The sequence below is a fragment of the Ostrea edulis genome, chromosome 7, assembly GCF_947568905.1.
Source record: "Ostrea edulis chromosome 7, xbOstEdul1.1, whole genome shotgun sequence".
Taxonomy (NCBI): Eukaryota; Metazoa; Mollusca; class Bivalvia; order Ostreida; family Ostreidae; genus Ostrea; species Ostrea edulis.
In genome coordinates, this window is record NC_079170.1 from 12,672,289 (window position 1) to 12,697,832 (window position 25,544).

At 33.5% G+C, this 25,544-nt stretch overlaps 1 protein-coding gene across 1 annotated transcript; it reads right to left on the reverse strand.

Annotated features, from left to right (window-relative positions):
- Positions 1-9,879: 9,879 nt before the first annotated feature.
- On the reverse strand, positions 9,880-24,679 carry LOC125654240 (uncharacterized). The gene is made up of 10 exons (XM_048884099.2): positions 24,663-24,679; positions 14,582-14,666; positions 14,239-14,298; positions 13,757-13,822; positions 13,276-13,341; positions 12,792-12,857; positions 12,313-12,378; positions 11,338-11,406; positions 10,992-11,201; positions 9,880-10,900 (listed from the first exon to the last, which is right to left on the reverse strand). The coding sequence occupies exons 2-10, from the start codon at positions 14,661-14,663 to the stop codon at positions 10,710-10,712; spliced, it is 876 nt and encodes a 291-aa protein (XP_048740056.2). The 5' UTR covers positions 14,664-14,666; positions 24,663-24,679; the 3' UTR covers positions 9,880-10,709.
- Positions 24,680-25,544: the final 865 nt, after the last annotated feature.

A 25,544-nucleotide genomic window follows, 5' to 3' on the forward strand; every position in this document is an offset into this window, starting at 1 on the left:
GACACGGACAAAATGTAGTGCTCCAGACCACCCCTCTTCAAGTAATGCGAAGGCAGATCGAGGTGCATCCCCTTCATTGTGTAAAGGACATTGGTATCGGTCAAGGGGGGCAATTCCGGTTGGAGCTGGTAAGGAGAATTTGCAGTTTTAAAACGTTAGACTTTTGTTTCGTGTAGTCCGCCTAAATATACTGTTTTTAATTTAAGAAAATGATAAGTGTAGGGTAATTATCATGTGTTTCAAGTTTCACCGCAAACTCCATTTTCCCCCACCAATCCCCAAATTAAAAATTATTTGTTTACAATCTTCTTGACTTTTTGAAAAACAAAAGTATGCGTACCTTAAGAAAAGAAGTGATACCAAATGATTAATCTGTGCTTTTGTAATATAACAGTGATAATTGACTAGGTAATGGAAAATCATAAAATACCAGTATTTACAGTACCCGCAACGTTATTCTTGACATGATAAACGATAGAACACGATACACGCACGATAGGATAGGATACACGCACGATACGATAGGATACACGCACGATACGATAGGATACACGGTAAACCTGATAAACGCAAAACCTGATAAACGATCTTCACTATAGACCCGATAAACGCAAAACACGATAAACGATCTTCACGATAAACGGAAAACCTGATAAAAATGTTGTAAATTTAGAAACAATTTAGACAGAACGAAAGTTTGATACGTACAAAATAATTTCATTATGTTGATAATAATATTGAAGGATTTCAATACTTAATATATACCTAAAGCATATAATGTAATTATCCACGGTTGTACGTTTATTTTTTATTTTTAAAAAATTCTATTTATGTTTTCTTTAACGTCATTACAGCTAAAATCCGGAAGCTAAACTATATACGGTATTGAATTCATTATTAGATATCTATATGAATTTTCTCAGCCAATGATTCTAAAACGTATATTGTCACCTTGAATGTTTAATATATGAATCATAAATGGAGTGATTGATTTTTATCTTGCTTAACGTCTCGCTCAAGAATATTTCACTCATATGGAGACGTCACCATGACCGGTGAAGAGCTTTTAAATTTAGGCTTATGCTCGGCAATTACGGCCATTGAGCAGTGAGGGTTTTTTAGCGTGCCACACCTACCGTGACATGGGGCGTCTGTTTTTAAGGTCATCTCCGAGGACCCGTGGTATTCACACTTGATGCCGAGTGTTTAGCAATTAAACAGGGAATTAACAAAATGGAATATAATGTAGTGTTATCATGCTTCAATAGCTCTCTTATTCTATTGTCTATTATCTTGGATATCAAATAAAACTAAGTAATATTTTGTGTGTAGCGAGGAGGGGGTTATTTTGCATCAAGCTCCAAGTTCACCGCTCTTTCAACAACTACAATTATTTTCATAATGACCGCTTTAAATTCAATCCACTGCACTACACCATATGTTAGATATTTCTACACTATGAGTGATAATTGATAGTCACAAGTAATTGGAACATATTCATATGAATTGATATTTTGTTAACAAAAAATAAATAAACTATTAAAAACATATACGAAACCCGGCTTGATTTAAAGTCGCAATTTAGAAACGCTTTAAATTAAATGTTTGTGTTTAGCATGTAAAAAATTCAAATAATCATCAAAACCGGCATACATTTCCAGTATCTACACGTACGACTATTGGTATATGTGTACATGTACATGTACAAATAAAAAAAACAACGATGACAGCTGAATCGTGCCCAATTGAGCAGAACTGTGGGAGATGCAATATACCTTTGCACTCTTTTAAAACTTAATCTTCTAAATGTATGAAATACAATGCCCCTGAGAATGTTTACTGTCAAAACACGGGTGATACACAAAATCAGATAGATAAGAACGCGCACAAGTTCAGTAGTTGGTATATAAGTTGAATACAGGTGAACAAAATCGAAAGAAAAAGAACCATTATTAAAATATATGCAATAAACAATGTAATTTACTGATTTTTCCTTTCAGATCGGAACTTTCTATTTCTCTGTTAGTGTTAATTACAAATAATTGTTTCTAGACAAGGAACTGTTTATGAACTCCAGATGAAGGAGCTTTCAGTTTTATTGTCCTCGGTTTGCTCGACAAACCACTGCCTACTTTCTAGACAGAATGAAATTGCGATAAATTTTCACCCTCTTTGGATAGAATATAGCTCTTTTTCTGCTTTAAAATCAACAGCTTTATGTTCTCCTTCAAATATACTGTCTTTCCTCGATTCCTAAAAATAGCTTCTTTAACAAAACGAATAAAGCTTTCGGAAAGTATCTTACTTTTTCATTAGATTTAATATACGATCCCGATAGTTTCCGAAGCTACACGATAAACGATTTTCACGATAAACGGAAAACCTGATACACGCAAAATACGATACACGATAGACCTGATAAACGCAAAACACGATAGAAAACGGAAAACCTGATACACGATAGGATAGGATACACGCACGATACGATAGGATACACGCACGATACGATAGGATACACGCACGATAGAACACGATAGGAATGTCAAGAATAACGTTGCGGGTACTGTATGCTCAATACTAAAAAAAAAATTTGCTATACAGAGATCTTTGATAGTTATGCGAAAAAGCTGCAGAGTCACGGATGTTTTGCCCAATAGTAACAAAAAGGGATTAAGTTTATGGGGTTTATGTCCAATTTTAAGGACAGCATCAACCCAAAAGTGATTATCCAGTTGATTTGGGGGCTGGGGGTTGGGAAGACTTGGTGCAAAAAATCCAACTTCCATTGTAAATGGAAAAATATTAACTTGAGGCAAGGAAGTAGTTATTCCTTAGCAGAAAATATGTCAGGATCCAGGAACACTACGATACAATGATTAATGAAACACGCCACACATCATCAGATCCATACTGCTCGTGCACACTACGAAATGAGTGCATGTAGTCAAATTACAGTCATACATATGTATACCATAATACGTTTTAGAATTTGAAGAAAATATAGCTTATAGAATAGAAAGTTATATGAAATATAAGAAGAATGACATCAAGTTGTGTTTGTTTACTTGTATATGATTATATTATTTACAATATGAAATGCTGGTTGTCAATTTGACCAAAATATCGACAATTTTCCCATTTAGAAAGCCACAGGACCCTTTTGAGAAATGTATCAAAAATCACGGCTAAAATGAAATATATGTGTTTGCTCCGGTTTCCTGAACCTACCTACTGTTTTGCTGCCAACCCCAAAGATTTTATTTGCAATATATATATATATATATATATATATATAAATGAAATATATACATATGACTGCTGGTGGACTGTTAGTCCCCGAGGGTCTCTACAGCCCAGTAGCTAAGTACTTCGTTACTAGCTTGAAAATACGGATGTATATTTAATTACTGTTATAAAATTTAGAAATTCATTTCAAAATCAAGGATAATCTCCCTCATGTATAGCTCTTATCCTTGGACGAATTTGGCTCCACTTGTTTGGCACGCTGTTTTTGGCTATATTTAGATCTAAAACTTTATAGTTATTTCGGATTTCAAACATTTCGGTTGAGCATCACTGAAGAGACATTATTTGTCGAAATGCGCATCTGGTGCATCAAAATTCTTACCGTAAAAGTTTTACATTATGATCCCTGGGTCGAGGCCTCTGCTGGTGGATTGTTCGTCTCCGAGGGTTTCTACAGCCCAGTAGTTAAGTACTTCGTTACTAGCTTGAAAATACCGATGTATATTTAATTGCTGTTATAAAATTTAGAAATTCATTTCAAAATTAAGGATTATCTCCCTCATGCATAGCTCTTATCCTTGGACGAATTTGGCTCCACTTGTTTGGCACGCTGTTTTTGGCTATATTTAGATCTAAAACTTCATAGTTATTTTGGATTTCAAACATTTCGGTTGAGCATCACTGAAGAGACATTATTTGTCGAAATGCGAATCTGGTGCATCAAAATTGGTACCGTATAAGTTTTACATATGCAATGTTCAAATAAGATTTTTTTTCTTCATTTCACATTGGATTTTCTCTGATTTACATATCTACTACTATTTGATCCTCAAAATGTTTGAAAAGAAATCACATGTAGACAGTCACATGTACTCAAAGTTTAAATTAAGATTTCAAATAAAATGTTTCAATATTAGATAATGAAATGTTTTACCTACTTACCCTCAGGGTTGGGCAGTTAAAACCATCCCCGGTTTTAACCAGTGGTTTTAACCGTCCCGGTCAATACTCCCCAAGTGGTCAATACTGATCAATTGTGATTTAAACTGTCCATGTTTCTATTTTTGTACATTTCTTGCAAAGATAAAGAAAAATGAAGTCTTTTCATTATGTGGATCAATTGTTGATTGATATTTTTCATTAGATAATTTGATATATTTGGTTTATTGAAACTGACCAAAATATCTCGTATTGACCACTTTTTTGCCAACCCTGCCTACCCTACCTATTTCATTTGGGGATTGAAATAGGAAACACATATATTTTATTTTGGCCTCAAGTAACAACACATAATTTTTTCCATAGGTGAGTACTTCATACACTATTTGCAGGTTCTCATTAAGAGCTGAAGACTGACAAGTTCTCACCCCCTACTTTGTGCCCAAATTGCCACATTTAGTATTTTTTATAGCAAAGACAAATTTATAATAACTTGTGCAGCTATAAATATCAATATAAAATCACATATTTTACAATCAATTAATAATCACAATAAATAATTTTCAACTGAACTAGTCTAACAACACATGCCATGTTTGTTGTTTTTCTGCAATCCCTATTTTGCATGTGGTAAAAAAGTAGGGACACCCCCTCCCCCTTATTTGTTAACCTGTAGTAGAAGCCATTTGGAAAAAAAAATAACAGTCATTTTATCAAGAAACATTTATATACTTAGTGATGTCAAACTATATGCTCCATTCATTTGAAGTTGTATTTATTCAGTATTTATTCAGTTAGCATCAGAGTTATAAAAGATTTTAAAATAAACGTTGATGAAATTTAATTAACCCAATAAAGAATTGGTTAATTACTATCTAGCAAGAGGAGAGTACCAACTCGTTAGGATAAGCGAGTTATGTCCAAGCTCTCCTCTTTTCATTCATACTCCCTCAGTTGCTATGATCTCTTAATAAAACTGGGATGGTGGTGCAAGTATAAGTGGCAGCGCCTAAAAATAGGTCATGTCAAATTTTTATTACAGGAATGAAGTAGGAGGGAAGGGGTGTGTGTGGCTATGGGCTCCCTTGACTATCTAATTATAGGATTCTGTATTCGGCAAAGTTCTGTACCTATTGGGGTTGCTGAAAAAGTAATCCAAGTGAGGAGATGTACCACCGAACCTTTATAGCAGACAACATTAATATATCTAAAATATAGCACAATTTGCTGACATTCTCAGTGTTTTTTCCCCATGATAATTCAATGCTGTAATTCTAAAATTGATGAGGACCCTATACCAACTGAAAATGATGAATTGTTAGTCTCTCTGCATCATCACTGATCATATAATCAAATTAGCTATAGCTTACAATTCGGCACTGTTTTCTCTATTCTTGTTTTGTAAGAAAATCTATTAAGGGTTTTTCTTTTGCAGGGTTATGTAAGCAATGTGCAAGCAGACTGAAGGATTTTGTCACAAATGCCAGAATTGAGGATGACATTGGTAAGATAAGTATGAATGTGTATTCTGTAATAATTACTACATGTATAACGTGATTTTACCCTTACATGCCTAACTCTGTCAACTGAGCAAATAAATATACAGCAAGGTATATGTACTTGAGAAAAACAACATTCTTCATACATTTGACGTATTTGACTAAAAACAAAAGAATTCTAAATGCATCGGGATCGAACTCGGTGTGCTGTGACAGCGGGATCAATATCCCCTGAAATACTGTGTTTATGTCCAACCGTACATCATGGTCATCGGTCTTATGATTGTGAACTTTTCATAATCATAAAGCTTTTCGGTACATTTGTTGTGTATTATTTCTTATGATTCGTATTGATTTTTGATTTATCGATACATGTACTTATAAAATGGAAGGGTGTCTTCCCATTAAGTGTAAAATATAAAAAACGACCAATGTCTTATTTTGTTAAATAAAATTATATAGCTTGAAAAATTGGTTGCCATGGTAACATGAAAAATATCATAATATGAATATATGAGTCAACTTTAAATAATTTATCAATATTATATCCTTAATCTATTAAATTTGGCATCAACAATGATAAATATCATGAATTCTAGTGTTATGAAATATTTCAGTTGCCATGGGAACCATATTTCAGTATTTATAACAAGATTTTAATAAGTAATGCTAATTTGTATCAGAAAGCATTACAGGTCTGCTTATTACCATGTTATAGTGTAAACTCATTGTCATATTATATTTGGACATATAAATTGATGTAAAAGTCTGCTTAAATTAATTAGCAATCTCAATGATTTATTCTTTTGTTACCATAGTAACCATTATAAGATACATGTATATGGTTCCTTTAAGTTTTGAAGAAAAGCGCTGACTATCAAATTGATTTGTGTCTAGAAGCATTAACGTGTGTGCCTATTGTTAAGTGAAAGTGTTCTGTCATAATCTTAATAATTGTTATTGACCCCTGGGTCGAGGCCTCTGCTGATGGACTGTTAGCCCCCGAGGGTCTCTACAGTCCAGTAGCTAAGTACTTCGTTACTAGCTTGAAAATACCGATGTATATTTAATTGCTGTTATAAAATTTAAAAATTCATTTCAAAATTAAGGATTATCTCCCTCATGCATAGCTCTTATCCTTAGACGAATTTGACTCCACTTTTTTGGCACGCTGTTTTTGGCTATAATAACTTTAAAACTTCATTGTTATTTCGGATTTCAAACATTTCGGTTGAGCATCACTGAAGAGACATTATTTGTCGAAATGCGCATCTGGTGCATCAAAATTGGTACCATATAAGTTTTTACATTATAGAGTACAAATTTCATAATTTCCATGGATTAGTCATAAGTTGGTGTAGCAAACATTTAAAAAATCTTCAAGTCAAAAGGCATTGGTAGAAGATTATAACATTTAAAATGAAAATCAATTTTTTCGAATGTGTTTGAATTACTTTGTATTGAATAGAATTTTTACTTTTTACAGGACAAAATTACATATTTATCTTTAGGTATTTCTTGTAAAAGCAATATATGACTATGTTTAATCATTTAAATTTAAACATTAGAAAGGTAAAAATATGAAGAAAAATATGTTACTATGGAAACGATAGGGCCAGCATCCATAATCATTGAAAACAATTTAATATACTTCAGTAGATTTAATCTATAATATCATAACTTTATCATTGTATTCATTGGCTGGTTAAAATATAATAATTAAGAAATAATTCAATTTGTAGTTTAGTTGCTATAGAAACCTACTTCAAGGGAAACATTATGCAAGATGAAGATAACGAACAGTGATCAATCTCATAACTCCTATCAGCAATACAAAATAGATAGTTTGGAAAACACGGACCCCTGGACACACCAGAGGTCGGATCAGGTGCCTAGGAGGAGTAAGCATCCTCTGCTGGATATTTATTTCTTTTCATTTACATTTTAAATTACACGTATTTTACCTACTTATGCTCAGTTGAGTAAGTTTTGACCAGAGATAGCTAGTCCAAAAGTCATGTTATGAAAATGTTGGTAATCTGACTGTTTTGTCTCTATGGAAACATTAAATAGGAACTGTATCAGCTACATGTAACTGTAGTATATTAATGATTGGGTATGCATTCTTTTTCCAACATTTTCTTGACACTAATTTTGATCAGCTACCCACATACATATGTACTAAAGATTTCATCAAAATTGTTTTGTGTGTCAACTAAATATGCAGGGTACCAGAAAGATGATGTTGCTTAGGTCATAATCTACTTACACCACCCTTTCATTTCATTTCGTTCTTTCTCAATTAATCCAACTTTCGTGGGAAAAAAACTACTAAACATGGATGGCCTTTTGGCTTGTGTCAACACTTTCTCCATAAGTACATAAGTGCACATTTCTAATTACTTTGTAGCAAATAATTTCATTCATTTCAATAGATATCAGATTCTGTGATGACGGCATTAAAAAAAGATTTGCAATGCAAAATTAATGCCCATTAAAATTCCCAACACATCCATTGTTTATAACAACATAATTTACAGGGGTGGGGGATTGCTGTTGTTAAAATCAGGTTTAGGTTTTATATCAAAATTAAAATATGGGTTTATGTGTCATACATGTACATAAATGACTTATAAGATGCATGCATTGCAAAAATACTGCCCAACTTCCAATGCAGGGTGGGGGAGGGGTATTATTTTGTTTTTAAACGCAAATTTTGTGTCCATCGTGGTTATATTATGAATATGAATTTAAAGTTGTCCTGTTTCTGTCAGACTTATCCTGATTGTTTTCTATTAAATTAAAATTGTACATTTTAAATTGCAGTCTGTGAAGCTCTTAGTCAGTGCAGAAAACGAATTAACCCATCTTCAATTATATGTTCAAGCTTTATCTAAAAATGAGTTTGTTAACGATGACCAGCACACTATATTTGTTTTTGCATATATATCAGTATTGTTCTGTAAACTATGGACATGTACAGTTGCATTGTTCAGTTGAGTACAGTTCCTTCCATGAAAGGGGATGAGAAATTCAAAAAACAGGTCATCAAATATTCTCTAACAGTTTCAGCCTCTATAATGTCTCAGTGGACACATTCCAGCTGAACAATCTTTAAACAAGTTACAGTCATGTTAGACACACTTAAATTTTAATGACTCACGACTGTGTTGTCATATGATGATGCTGAGTCCTATACATTCCTCGCAGAAAATATTTCTGTCTTAATTTCATTAAGAACATCCAATTTTGAATATACACCCCTGACAGTCAGAGCTACAAATGTATATTAAAAATAATAAATATTTCTTGCTGATTAATAAGTTTAAATAACATCAGAATGAGCAATTGCAAACTTCAAAATGAAATTGAATTGACAGATGTATGAATATTTACAAACGTTAAAGTTAATGTGATAAATCTTGTTCACAAACACCTATCGGCACAGGCATTTCTCATGTACAAGATTTTGCTTGAAGTTTATATTCAACGGTGAATTGCATATGGATAAATCTATATATTTGTTTACTGTTTAGTTGTTTTACAAACTGCGACAAAATGAATGACAGTAAAGTACTTACGGATCTGAATTGTTATGATAACAGCATTGGACACATTTAATGCCGCCTGTGCGTTTCGTTTTCGGCTAATCTTCTCAGAAGTTTTTGCATACAAATTTTCCCTGTTGTGATCACGATTGCAGCGTAAATCCACCGATACATCATCATAGAAAGGTACCCATCGAGAGCATAACGGTCTCCGATAAACACTTAAATATCAAATGAAAAATTCTAGTTGATTTAAAGAATTCAACCAGCTTAAAATATCAAATCACCACTCAGGAATGTCTCCTTTCATTTCAGGAAAGGGACGTAACTTGTCTTGATCATGATTATACGTGGAATACGCATTGCAGTCAAGAGCCGAAGTGATCTAGATTACGGAAAAACTCGCATATTTTCGCAATAGCGCAAATTTTAAAATCAATTTATTTTCTTAATTGAAAAATGATATCTCTAATTTTTGGATATACTATTCTAGTAGATACGATGCACATTTATCAATGTAAGAACAATCCACAAGTGGTTGTGTTTCTGCACACAATTGAAACAATTTTCTTTCATTTTCAGTGGGATTTTGGGGTATTTGAGGGCATATATTTCATGTTAAGGTGTTGCAGCAAATTAATTTTATTTTCAAAAATTACACATAGCATAACTTAATTAAATAGCAATGGGAATTAAATGAAAAATGAATATACACATTTTTATAAAGGAAAATTCAATATTTACTGAGGCTCATGTCTTTGCAAAAAATTGGATGTCTTGTTGCCATGGAAACACGAGTCAACGCCCACTTTTAAAGGTGTCATGTTTAAAGGACTGAAGTATATATTCTTTGTGTAAAATTTCGTCAAAATCCGTGTCAGTCGTTGTCCACATGTTATGATGCTTACAGAGAATGGCTCACAAGAATGGAAAATTTTAAAGTGTAATGACATAAAATACATCAACATCAATGGAAATGAAAAATTACAACAGCAATATTCGTATTCGTATTTGTTTATTGTTGTCGTTAATACTAATCAAACATCTTTTCCACCGTTTTTGCCTATGCATCGCTGGTAAAATTGCTTTATGATAATTGATGCTCCTATTTTTAGATTTGTAACCAGTCATACGTGGCGATAGATGTTGCACGAGCTCAAAACATTAGTGCATTGTGTATGCATTGTGTATGTAAAATATTCCCCAGGTGTAGAAGCTTAGCGGTATTGCCTGACACCATAAGAGCGCCCAACTTTCAGATTTCGTTTGCACACCTTGATGAGTTCTAACAGAAACATGTTTCATTTATCGCAAAACAGGCGAGGATCAATAGACAGTCAATCATATTTACAAGAACTGACCCCGATACAAGCAGTTGTGTGAATCACAAACTACCGGTGATCAACTGGATAACATGATGTTACGAAGAATCAAAATATTTCGGAAATAATGTACTGTGACGCCATTACTCTGAATTTCAATCATTTTGTCCTAAATACAATCTGATGTCATTTTTCGCCTTTTCGTTGGTTGGACAGTCATTGATGAAATCATTCCATGTCAAAATATCTGTAAAAGAGATCACTCTTTTGTCTTCGCAGCTGCGTAGTTGTTTGGTTGGTCTCAGGGTCGGTTCACAGTTATGCATCGCTATCAACATGATATTGTCTGCAATATATAACAACAGTTCATTATCTATCATATAACTGGATGCAAACATCAAGTTTTATGTCCGGAAGGAGTTTAAAGTACCCATTACTCGTATGTGTGACGTTTTCCAACGTTGCATCAACTTCCCCCTTTAAAGATGCTGTAGACCGAAAAACAACTAAGAGTGGAAGACTGAATGACACCGATGTATGCTTCTGAATCCATTGTAATTCATATCTGTACCAAGGGCAGGCTGAGTAAAAGAAGTTCTCAAACAACGAACTGCAACTTGGAGACGCTTCCAAGCAAAGAACCTTCCCTGTAATTAAGTGTTGATAGTGATATGTTAACACCCTTTTTATATAGATAATAACATTCTCTTTTTGAAACAAGCCTAATTTTTAACATTTGAAATTGTTATCCGTAGGTACAAGTAAATGTCGTGTTTCCCTTACTTCTTGTCCATTTCAACCACACAACGGCACACATGGAAAGGCATAGAGCTGTACCACCAATATATTTCACTACAAAACATACATTTGACATTTAGCACAATCAACACATCTGTTTAAAAGAGACAATGCAAATCAATTATATAATGACTTAATGACAGCATAATTGCATAGTACAAGAAAGAGAAAATATAAGACAGGAAATAGTACTAAACAAGCAATTATTTTACCTCGTACCAATATGACTATCTATTTGTATATCATTTTATAAAACTGCCGAACATTTCTATATACAGTCAATAAGAAATCTATTTATGGTAATATGGTGGATATTTACGACATATTACGAAACATGAAAATTGTAACTTCCAAGACAAAACCACGTAGATGCAAGGTCCAGCAACCATAATCATTGGAAACAATTTAATGCACTTCAGTAGATTTATTCTATAATATCATAACTTTATCATTGTATCCATAGGCTGGTTAAAATATAATAATTAAGAAATAATTGAATTTGTAGTTTAGATGCTATAGAAACCTACTTCAATGGAAACATTATGCAAGGTGAAGATAACGAACAGTTATCAATCTCAGAACTCCTATAAGCAATACAAAATAGATAGTTTGGCAAACACGGCCCCTGGACACACCTAAGGTGGGATCGGGTGCCTAGGAGGGGTAAGCATCCCCTGTTGACCGGTCACATCCGCCGTGAGATATGATAAGTTTATTTGTACACCGTACCATAAGTGTGATGCTTCCTGGGTTTATACTGTATCTACAATAGTCTACACATTTTAAAAACATGTTCAGTTTATGAACACTTGCACGATAACAAGATTTGGCTACATCAATTTGAATGTAAATATGTATATCATGTACAGAAGTTGATGGTGATATATCCAGTGTGCACAGTTTATCTCGAGACTACGAAGTCATTGATGATAAAATTGATTTATGCATCTGACACGTTACCTTTAAAAAATTCTCTCTTCCTTTCCAATACTAAGTCACGAAAGAGACCATATGTTGCTCTGGTTCCTGGATTATGTAAAAATGATGGTGGACAGTCAAATTTAATAATGTATATGTTAGCAATATATGTAGGTTCATGATATCATTAAGAGGTTGGACGAGAAATGCGGAAAATAAGATCTTTATATGTAATCAATCCATTCATATGAAACAGTTTGAAGTGTCTTAAACTAAATTGAAATATGGCGAAATAAAAAAATTAATAGTCTACACGTTTTAAAAACATGTTCAGTTGATGAACACTTGCACGAATAAAAGATCTGCTACATCAATTTGAATGTAAATATGCATACCATGTACAGAACGTGATGGTAAATCACACATATCTAGTGTCATTAGACCTGAGTGCATGTGCACCGTTTATCTTGAACATAAGAATTCATTGGTAATAAAATTGTAGTATGCATCTAACATCTTACCTTCAAAAATAGCTCCCTTCCTTTCCAATATTAAGTAGCGAAAGACACCATAGATTGTTTCTATGCCTGGATTGTGTAAAAAAAAAAATGATGGTGGTCAGTCAAATTTAATAATGTCTATGTTTGCAATATTTGTAGGTTCATGACATCACATAGAGTTTGGACGAGAAGTACGGAAAATTCGTTCTTTATATATAACAGATTCATTGATATGAAGTATGTTGAAGTGTCTTAAAGTAAATTGAAGTATGAAGAAATGAAAAAAAGGAATAGCCTACACATTTCAAAAATATGTTCAGTTTATGAACACTTGCACTATAACAAGATCTGGCTATAAAAATGGACGTCAATATGCATATCATGTACAGAACTTGATGGTAATTCACACATTTCCAGTGTCATTAGACCTGAGTGCGTGTGCATCATTTATCCTGAAATTAGAATTCATTGAAAATACAATTGTAGTATGCATCTGACAGCTTACCGTCAAACATTTCTTCCTTCCCTTCCAATATTAAGTCACGAAAGATACCATATGTTGCTCTAGTTCCTGGATTGTGTAAAACATGATGGTGGACATTCAAATTTAATAATGTCTATGTTTGCAATATATATAGGTTCATGGCATTATTAAGAGGCTGGACGAAAAGTGCGGAAAATGAGATCTTTATATATAATAAATCCATTCATATGAAATAGTTTGAAGTGTCTTCATCAACATTGAAATATGGAGAGACAAAAAAAGCAATATTCTACACATTTTAAGAACATGTTACAGTTTATGAACACTTGCACGATAAGAAGATCTGGCTACGACAGTTTGAAGTAAACTTTCTTATCATGTACAGAACTTGATGGTGATTCACATATATCCAATGTCAATAGACCCAGGTGCGTGTGCACCGTTTATCCTGAAAATAAGAATTCATTGAAAATACAATTGTAGTATGCATCTGACACCTTACCTTCAAAGATGTCTTCCTTCATTTCCAATATTAAGTGACAAAAGACACCATATGTTGCTTCGATCGCTGGATTGTGTAAAAAATGATGGTGGACAGTGAAATTTAATAATGTCTATGTTTGCAATATTTGTAGGTTCATGGCATCATTTAGAGTTTGGACGAGCAGTGCGGAAATTCAGATCTGTATATGTAATCAATCCATTCATATGAAATAGTTTGAAGTGTCTTAAACAAAATTGAATTATAGGGGGGGGGGGGGGGGCAATAGGCTACACATTTTAAACTCATTTTCCAGTTTATGAACACTTGCACGATAACAAAATCTGGCTACATCAATTTGAAGTAAATATACATATCATGTACAGAACTTGATGGTAAATCACACATATCTAATGACATTAGACCTGAGTGCGTGTGTACCGTTTATCTTGAAACTAAGAATTCATTGGTAATAAAGTTGTAGTATGCATCTTGCACATTACCTGTAAAGTATTTCTCTTTTTCCAATATAAGGTGACAAATAAACCCGCATGGTTCGAAGCCTGTATTGTGAAAAATATATGATGTTGGGCAGTCAAATTCAACAATGTATATGTTTGCAATATTTGTACTTTAAGGAATTAAAGACGAGTGCGAAAAATAACATCACCATTTGTAATAAATTCATTCATATATACAACCACAGGAGACCTGTTCTCCTTCAACATCTGTATCTTATCTAGCACCTGTGTTTCCCCATTTTAATTTTCATTCAAGTTTTTTCAGCGTATATGTACAACTTTATCGAAAGTTACAATTTATAGATAAAATGATACTAACACATACCAATGTTGAATTGATTATCAAAATGTACAGGTGGTATAGCACTAATACCCAAATCTCCAATGCATGTAAAGGGTAGTTCCATGACCTACAACAAATGGTAAATTTAATTATGCAAGTACCTATCGACAAATCTCGTTACCAGCAAATCATTTGAACTTGATTGAATTTTCTGAGGGATGGGGAAACTACCAAAGTTCTATAACAATGTTGAACTAGAGACATATGTGTCACAAATCACTGTATATGTAGAGTCAACAATCTCGATTAAAGGTTTTGGATTTAAATCATTAAAGAAAGAGTACTCCCCTCTAAATGAAAACGGTGACAATGAACTTTTCTACAGTCACACCTGGTATCCAGTAAAGGTCAACAGTAGATTTAAACTCTCTATTTTGAAGATTTGACATACGATTTTGAAGATATGTATGTTATTGAATTTGTAAACATTTCCACTTTACTGGATTAATAAATGTGAAAATCGATTATTACATCTTATGTGATTTAGATTTAATTTAAGTAAAATCAACGTGACCAATCTCAAAATTATCGAATGAATGGCCAAAGTGGTAAAGTGAAATTAACGAACAGTGGTAAATCTCAAAACCATAAAGGAAAATGGTTCATCAAATTAAACTCATCCATTACTTCAATAAACTAACCGATTTCTTATCTTTCATTTCTACAAAATATAACCCGCAATATTTTACATCGTGTTTATAAGTTTACTACTTGCAAAAAGTAGCATTCTATATTACCACAGTTTCCTTCTCTGACTTGAAAACTGAAACGATAACAAAGACAGAAATTGCAAAGCGATTATTTTCATAGATCCTATGAAGTACATGGTGGATGTAAAATCGGGAACAGGAAAAACAGAGAATCCTAGAAATATCCTACCTAGGACAAATTAGAAGACGTAAGTCTCACCATGAACCCTACGTCTCTATCAGATAAAGGGAGTAATCTGTAAACATTAACAATATACTAAAAGTGTACTGGATATATATATGTATGTATATCCCTATACAAAGTCTATATACATTGTATAACACAGATATACCATTATAATTCTACACATGCATGCTCTTAACCTTAGATTTTCATACATTTTCTCTACCAACAATATCAATTCACATTAATATGTTGAGTCAATATATTCCAGTGAACTTAAAATGAAATACACACTAGAGTCACCCACATCTGCTTCAAATATGAATGTCTTAATTAAGATATACATTATCAGGAAACTGTAAATTCGTGATATAAAACAAACGGTAAGACTACCTTCTCCATTGCCAAAATGTCATCTCTATATAGCAATATTCCATTAACAACTCCATATGGCGTTTATGTTTCTTAAATGATTCGATACGCTATTTATAATATGTTCTGCGAAAAACAAGTTTGTTTGGAGTTCAAACTGAGAAACTCGTCGTAACAGCTCTACTACCCAAAGTGACAAACATGATACGAAAGGTAAAGAAGATATCATACATTGATCTTATGACGTACACCAAAATGGAAGGTCAGCAGAAGATACTAAATATTCATTCACAGATCATAGAGAACAAGAAGTTGCAGATTACGATACGTATCAGCACAGAGGCAACTCTCAATATATGTATGGTAGTGGAAGGCCAAGACCGAAGGTAAGCTTTGGTTACTAAAAACAACATAACAGAACAAAGAATAAGAGGACGACGAATGACTAGGGAGTTATATGTCATATCAGGCGATTAATTGCCAAAAGTTTGATTAACGATCTGTTCGCACGAGTAAACAATTCCAGACTGGGGCCTATATAGCGGAACAGCACAGTCGCATAATGTGCTTAGGAGAAGTGAACATCCCATGTCAAAGGGTATTAGTGTGCACTGGTATCATTTTTCATTATAAATTGAATCTATAAGATAGATAAGTAGATACATAGATATATATGATTCTAAGAAATATATGATTTCAACAAAAACGTTATCAGCCATCTTCCTCAATTTATAGTTTATGGAGTAATGCTGCAAACTTGATAGAAATGAAAAGTTGTTGAAATGTGAAATATTTTGAAACTGAAAAACTTTCAAATTTCCTTTATCTAATCCAAAAATTCAGTTTTCGTGTTTAGCAATCCGAAAAAAAAGAAGAAAGAATGGAAATGGAAATCCCTGCTGGTCTCCAAGCCCTGATCTACACTTGAGCAGTCAACGTGCTAACCTACTGAGCTAATCAGCTAGGCTACGGGAGAGTGGAGTCGGCGTCTCAGGTGACATTGAATTCCTTGATATTCCTATCAGAATTTTGACAAGTGTCGTCAAACACTTTTTGATATACATATATGAAATGGTTATCTTTACATGCATCAACAATCAGCATGACAAGTCACCATGATGTTGATAGCAGGCACTCCCCTATCGAATTAAACGCAAAATGATTCTTTTTTTTTTATCATTAATGATTTTCAAATTAGAATCCTTAATTATCATTTCTGATTAAATTACATGTATATACATGCACTCATGTTTTCATTTTGGACACATTTTTGTTCTGAATATGAAAATGAAAAATATTCCAAAGAGTTTAACGCGCTACATACATAGCTCAAAATAAAAGACACAACAAAGTCGTTCTTGGCTGCTTCATACTTATATATTTTATCGAAAGTAAATATTAACGGCAAACTAACAACGCCACTTTATGACTACCAGAATGGTTTCAGCTTCTCCACCGTCAACTTCCCATATTAATGTAGCAATATTTTATTATTACCTGCATATGGTGTTTATATATATCAATTGATTCGATACCCAATAACACCTTGTTCTGCGTATGGTCAGTTTTTAAATCAAGGCAAGCTACTGACAAACAAGTTGACGGTACAGGGATTTCAACAGCGTCGTTTAAAGTCAGCATTTAGCAAAGTATATGGTCGTTATAACCATCTCGTTTGCCAATACAATCTGCCATTGGGTCAAGTGCTGTCTGATGTGTTTCTTACCGATTGTTAGGCCGTTCTTGGCACAGTGATTTTGTTACGGATAACGGTTTACCTGATCAAGATACAGGGCTCACGGTGGATGTGACCACTCGACAGAGGATGCTTACTCCTCCTAGGCACCTGATCCCCCTTCTGGTGTGTTCAGACTCCGTGTTTGTCCAACTATTTATTTTGTATTGTTTATAGGAGTTATGGGACTGATCTCTGCTCGTTATCTTCACCTTTCATACATTGTAATATACATATGTATGGCTATATGAGCCCATGTTAGATTACAACAATGCATTTACTGTATGTACAAACTGAATTGCTCTTTAGAATTGCCTGTGCATTAAGGAACCGAAAAAAAAAATAGTTTGAGTAAAGGATGGTAATGTTACATTGTATACTATTGAAATCGGACATAGTCTAAAATAACTCAAATCGGGGTTTTTTAAAGGGTAAAGTTGTTTTCTATTCATTACATGTCGTAAATGTAAATATCCCAATGTGGAGTATGGTTGCATATATGTGTTTACTTCAACCCCCTTCCTTCCATTTTAAAATATTCATACTTGTAGTCAAAATAAACTTTTATTTTGGCACGTACTATCTCTTTCATGCAATGGGAAGGTATGGATTAACAAAAGTGTCCAAAATGCAAAATTTGAAATCGAAGCGAAACTGTTCGTTCCCACTTTGGGTCCAAAACTTTCCGTTTTCAATGACAACTGTTTGTCCCTATCTCAAAGGGCCCCCTACTTGTCGAAAACTGTTCCGTTCAAATCGTTCATCGTTCGTTCCCTATACAAAACTGTTCGTTCTCAACCCATCCAGCGTTTGTTCACCGTTGCACTGGTTTAGTTGTACGTTTGGAAGTCTGTACAGATAGTGATATAATTGGAATACGGGTTATTACGAGTTAGAATAGGTCCTCAATACCCATTGTTTGTCATAAGATTTCACTAAGTGGGGCCGTCCTTCGGATAAGACCACAACACCTGAGGACCTGTGTTACAGCTGTGGCACAATTACGACCCTTCGATATTTAAGGGGCGTAAACGGCGATCATAGGTTTAAAATGGCGTAGCCCTTCACCTCCAATGGTCAGGTCTTCATATGAGTGGAAATTCTTGAAAAGGACGTTAAATGAAATCAAACCAACCAACATATCGTATAGTCAAGTTACTGTTCCTAGAAACAGTAAGAAATCTAGAGAAAATATTTTAATATACATATACATAAAGGATTTTTTAGAGAGCGGTTTTTTTCCGAGTAAGTGCTTTTTTGTTGCGTGTTATATAAACCAAACATGACGACCACGCGAGGAGGATGTCTGCAAGGAAATCTACAATGTATTATAATGAAATATTCAAATGTAATTTGCTAAATCGGATGATTCGTAATTAGTTATATATTAATTTTTACAGTGAAGCTTCACTTACATGTATCTACACAATCCTAACAGCTGTAAAACCACAAATTACGAATTATTACAGTTTTAGAGGATCGCCATTTTGTTATTCCCAGAGTATGTTATATATGACCAGGAAGTAAATAACACTGTATCGTGATGTATTTTTTTCTTCTTGTTTAATCCCATCAGCTTTGATTTTTATATAAGCGTTTTCTCTTATTTACTATAAGGTAATAACCAGCTAGATAAGCGTGTACATGAGTTTCGATTTCTAAACTTACTTTGTCCTAGCTCCAGCTATGCGACCACTAACGAAGTGTGAAAACAGATGTTGGCCATTTAAATTTCATCGACAAAGAAACCAACTATCATGTTCTCCAATTCATTTCATTGAGGTGTTTTGTACTCCTTATGGGTGAAGAAGGGATGTGGATTTTATTCAGGTTTTGGAAGGAAGGTGTAATGAAACAAACTTGCATATAATTTCTTGGCGCTAAGACTTTTTTCCGTTAAAAAAATAATCGCATATTCTTCGTGCACTTTCAACATAGAAGTTCGACAGAGATCGGCATAAACTGCTAGCAAATTGTCATGCAGAAGTTAAGCGCAGCTACCGCATATGAATTCTGTTCTGGACCCTATCATTTTATAAAATCCACACTTGCGCCTTGAGAATAAAACTGAACTAGTGACAACATATACGCATGCTCTCAGTTCCTACCTACACGCAGATGCATTTTAAAAAAATCACAATGCTGTGCGATTTATCTCCGCCTGATTACAGAGGGCGCGGTAGATTGTGGTATTCAGTTGACAGTGCCATATAAAAATAGATAGCTGCAATCGATAGCTGGTTAAGGAATTTTTCGAAAAATTGAACGTAATGACTTAAAAATAGAAGAAACGAACAAAATATTTCATACACTTATGTCATCTTCTAGCAAGCAATATATGGCTATTATAAATATTAACTAGTTGTCGATTTCTTGAGATTAGAATCTTCAGTATAGAAGCATTTTTTCAGATTTAATTGTTATCAATAATTTCGACAACCCAACCACAATATGATATGCCTGAAAACGCATTGAACAATCGACGCATGCATGCATATTATTAAATTATCATTTCACACTGGATAACAGTACTTGTTGCTAAATATACACCATAAGCCAATACACAGAATATGTTAATGATCTTGAGTTGATATTTCTAGCTTGATATTTCTGTCGAAATATTTTTTTCGCTTAGGATTCAAACTTTTGGAAGTTAAATTGTGTATAAATCAGCTTTCAGCTTTTCTTGCACGTCAGTATTACTCAAATGAGAACGTAACAACTATGGATCTGCCTTCTCTTATCATTACATGCAAAGTTGGTTATTTCTATGTACAGAGGTCGATCAGTAGATAGGCTGGTTGCCCCTCTTTAAAAAAAACATTGTCATGATTGGTAGTGGAAATGTAAATTTAACCGATGAATGGAACTGAAAGTCAAACCCTTGCTGACATTCCTCTCGACCTTTGGATGTTTTTAAAATTTACTTCTCAAGAAAATTCGGGCAATATTATGAAGGCATCCCCCTTTAACGATGCTGCGTGTCTCATTACATCGCATGTTTTCATCGTGCTTTCAATTCAAAGTGTCTGTTGTTTAAAAAAAATCATATTACTACTGCCATCCTCGGTATTAATTGCTTGGAAAGAAACAAACGTTAAATACTCATTTGGCACCACACTTCCCTAACTCTATAAAATGACGAAGTGCATATTGTAAAACTTTTTTTTTTTTTTTTTTTTTTACATCTCCGTAAAATTGAAAAAAAAAAATTAAACCTTGTTCTTTGTCAAAGATTTATTAAGGGGATATTCTAAAAATCATTTTATCATAGAAAAGAGGTATCTCCTGTTTGAAAAATGACAATTTTTATATATGTAAATGAGTTCGTTTCCATGGAAACAACCCCTGAACCTAACAATGTTGAAAAAACACAAAAGGCCAAAATTTAGTAGTTGTAGATCCAAAAATATGTTCAACAAACAAACAGGTTGTAATATGGCTATACTTATTGGTCATCATACACACATTCTTTGTGCAGACGCTATGATATGAAAATATTATCCACGTAACGCAAAAACAAATTGCCCAAAATTCAGTCCGAATTTCCTCAGCACCTCTAAAAAATATCTTTTTGAGGATGAAGTTTTCTAGCAAAACATTTACTGAATGTAATTAGATTTTAATTATTTTACTATGATTTAAAGATGGCATCCATAGCTACAGGACTAACAAAAAATATTGGCATGTCAATGAATTGGATAAAAAGATATGATGAACCGAAGGTCATTTGGGGTCATCGAAAATTGTTATAAATAAATCTGACTAATTTTTTTTTCTTTAAAACACTTTTTTATAACCTCAAACACAGCGTTTAAATCTAATGTTCTTAAAAGTGGTTAATTTGTCAAAATATTTTGGTTGGTATGAAAAGAAATTCAATTTGGAAAGAAAACAGTCTGAATTTCCTCTGTCTTTTTTTAAATTTTGCATTTTGAGCCTAAATTGCATAGATAAACACCAAAAAAAAAAATCATATTCTGTATGAATGTATATAGAATTTTTGAAATTTCATATAAAGAATGCATAAAGGTACCAAACCAAACAACAAAAAACCACTTAAAAGCATATTAAAATAATATCACCGACCAACCTAAATGTTCTGATCTCATTAAAACTTTAATACTTTAGTGAATCTTTAACCATAATAATCAAATGTTTGGCTCGAATTGTTTTGAACACAGCCTTATTTTGCTTTGAAAAAATAATTCAAACAAGTAGCAATCTGACATCCGATATTGATACCGTAATTGCACCTTAGTATTTAATAATCTAAGATAGTCTTGTGCCATTAGTTGTAATTGAATCAGTGCATGTAATTCATTATAGTAAAAGTGTTAACTGTGAAAAATACAATAGAATTGACATGAATCAACGGATGATGGACACATACAAATTAGATTATTAATGATTCAACTAGATACTCACGTAAAGAAATTACGTATCGCAGATTTACATTATGTACCCCTCTAAAATGTAAATATTGTTTTAGATGTATGTATAAATTATTTGATTGCTATTGATTCTAACTATTCTAAAGTTTAAATTTATATTGTGGTGAAACCTATTAATGTTTTGAAAAGGGAGGGGGTGTAACAAGTTGGTCGCAGTAAACATTTTCATAAAACTATTAATGAAAGTTGAAGAAAACGAACAGTGAACAATCTCATAACTCCTATAAGGAATACAAAATAAAGAGTTGGACAAACACGGATGCCTGGTCTTACCAGAAGTGAGATCAGATGCCTGGGGTGGGGGTGGGGGTGGGGGGGGGGGTGTTGGGTGTTAATGCTTCATCTCCTCTAGATCCCCTACTTTATTATTTAAAAAATGTATACAAGAATTATAATCAAATATTTGGTTTTCTTTCTACGCAATCTGGAGAGGGAGTGGGATTGGCTCTATTTGAATATGGAATTTGCGTAACAAATATGCCCGTTTCAAAGTAGAGGAGAGGCAGTCAAGAACACTCGTTTAAGTGAAAGTTGAAGAAAACGAACAGTGAACAATCTCATAACTCCTATAAGGAATACAAAATAAAGAGTTGGACAAACACGGATGCCTGGTCTTACCAGAAGTGAGATCAGATGCCTGGGGTGGGGGTGGGGGGGGGGGTGTTGGGTGTTAATGCTTCATCTCCTCTAGATCCCCTACTATATTATTTAAAAAATGTATACAAGAATTATAATCAAATATTTGGTTTTCTTTCTACGCAATCTGGAGAGGGAGTGGGATTGGCTCTATTTGAATATGGAATTTGTGTAACAAATATGCCCGTTTCAAAGTAGAGGAGAGGCAGTCAAGAACACTCGTTTAAGTCAAGCCCCCCCCCCCCCCCCCCCCGATATGCAAATGAAAATTAGATGGGTAAAATACATTTGCTATGTTATGTTTTAAGTATACAATCATTATTTGATGAGAGAAGCTACAGGATGATAAAGTAAGTTTTGATTTTGCCTATTCCGCATTTCATCCGATTTATGACATCTAGGTGTTTCGACACGTGGCGGCCGATCTAATTTCAAATCCAAACATCTAACAATATATAATTTTGATTCAAATAAGCAATTAAACTTACGTACATTCCAATTATTTATGCAAAAAATGTATGCATGCACACATCATTTGGACTTCATTTTCTCTGATGAGTAAATCCAACGGTAATTAAATTCCGATATGCATATCCAGAAATTAGTGCTAAATAATACATAGCCTGCTTTGTATATCTCTACTTAAAATGTACATGTATCATAGATGAACCAATAATTCACAAGACGCAGACAGTATATACATGTAACGGTAGAGGTATACACGTGAGCGGTATGATATGTACCTATGTGCCGACAAAATGTTTAGTCCTCGGGTAAATATAGTTTTCAATTATTTTTATTATTTACGAAATATCGGAATATAATACAAAATATCTATTATTACTCTGGTATGATAAAAATTTTGCAGCATTTTTACCCCAAGTTTATTGTCGTTCAATTTGGCTATCTGTACTTTTAAAATTGTGCAGATATTATGTTCGACATGTTGCGACTCCGTCTTTCATTTCTATTTTGAGTCTATTTTGAACAGAATACACAGGTCTAGAAATATATATTAACATGCGGTACCACGACATCTGTCAAACTTTATTTGCTGTCAACGTAAACAACGTAAATATGGCGTCAAAAATCACGCGCTTATGTCGTTACCTCATATTTCCTAAAAACACGTCATAACGGCATTCATACAAAATTATTTAATCAAAATAAGGTCCCAACTGTTATTATATATGCTTTAGTATTTCGAAAATATTACTTTAGTCAAAGTCATAATCAATATATGTCACAACAATCATGACCTACGTACGTTAGTTCGAGTTGCGCAGTGACTTCAAAAACGTCACAATCATATCCCCTTAAAGTCTGTTAAAAGTCAGCATAATAACGAAATTAGTAACGTAAGCTTAACTATACACTATTTGTCACTACGGTATTTATGTGAATATTGGGACCGCAATTGCAAGCGCGCCCCCAACTTCCGGTATAAGGGGAATAACTACAAAATATGTAGGCCATTAAACTTGTATTTACTATATATAATGCGTTGTAATTCCTACCTTAAATTGGATTCTTTCAAAATTTGCTTGCAGTTATTTGAAGGAATACACTGATAACATCAACGTTGTGCTCTTAATTGCACACAAAATGCTGATTGCATTTGATCAAAAAGTAATATCTTGTGTTTATGATAAAGTGGTGTGATTTCAACTTTAAACTCAACATTTATGCACCGATGAAGGTAGTTGTCATCGATGGTATCATGAATTTTTCCCCTGATCAAAAGATAACTAGTTATTTCACGTTTTATATTATGCACAAGACAATGTGCTCGCAATTGCCGATTTCATCCCAGATTTTCTCGCTGCTTTTTATGGTATTTACGTCGATGTTATTACGAACTTATGCAGTTGAATATTAAGATTCGACAAAATCCGGTATTTGTTAATGTGTAGTGTAAACACATTCAGAAAACCAAAACACCACAGTTACAATGTAGTTAACGTTATAGAGGTTTATACAGTGGAGTACTTACGTTATATTCCCCGTCATCAAAACAGTACACACTTATCTCAAGAGATCATCTACTGTATATACATTATATCATGAGTACAGTGGATATGCGTTATCTGGAAATCACGTGATACCTAAAGATTAGTAAAATCATTCACAGGGTAGAAAATTCGTTATCATATTACTTTCCTCCGAAAGTTTGCTGCATAAAGTTTTATCAATATCAAGTTCGTACAAATTTGAGCTTTGGTGTATTATCGACAAAATCTAAGAATCATGGTTTTTATCGTTCTTAAGAGAAATAAATTTTACTATCACTGTCTTACGTAAATCTCAGCCCCACTTTTGACATAAAAATCCAGATGGGCTAAACATTAACAGCAGTGTAAACACTGTACTTCTTTATCTTTTCGTTTTAAAGATACAATAACAAATTCATGTTTATTATAAAATGGTATGACACAAAAAATGTATTGATTGTATTCCCAATCAGGCTAGGGAATGCGAATGAACAGTTCTCCAACAAAATAACTTTAAAATAATGGGATACCTGAGAAACCTAGCAAAAATGCATGGGTGTGTGTGTGAAAGAATTCACGAAAAACTTAAAAGTTCAACTTGACGACAGAGAACTAATAGCGGTGCGTAGGATATCTGGAAAAGGAGAGATAATGTCAATCATTGTTAAGGTCTTGAATTGAATGTATCAATGTATATGTTTGTACGAATATTGTTATGGTTGATACTGTAAAGGTGGTTACTGTAAACTGTCAGGGGCTTTCTACTCCATGCAAAAAGCAAGATGTTTTATTTTTTATAAAACAAAAGGTTTTTCTATTATATGATTACAAGACACTCATTTCACACGTGATATAGAAACTTGCATAGAAGCACAATGGGGATA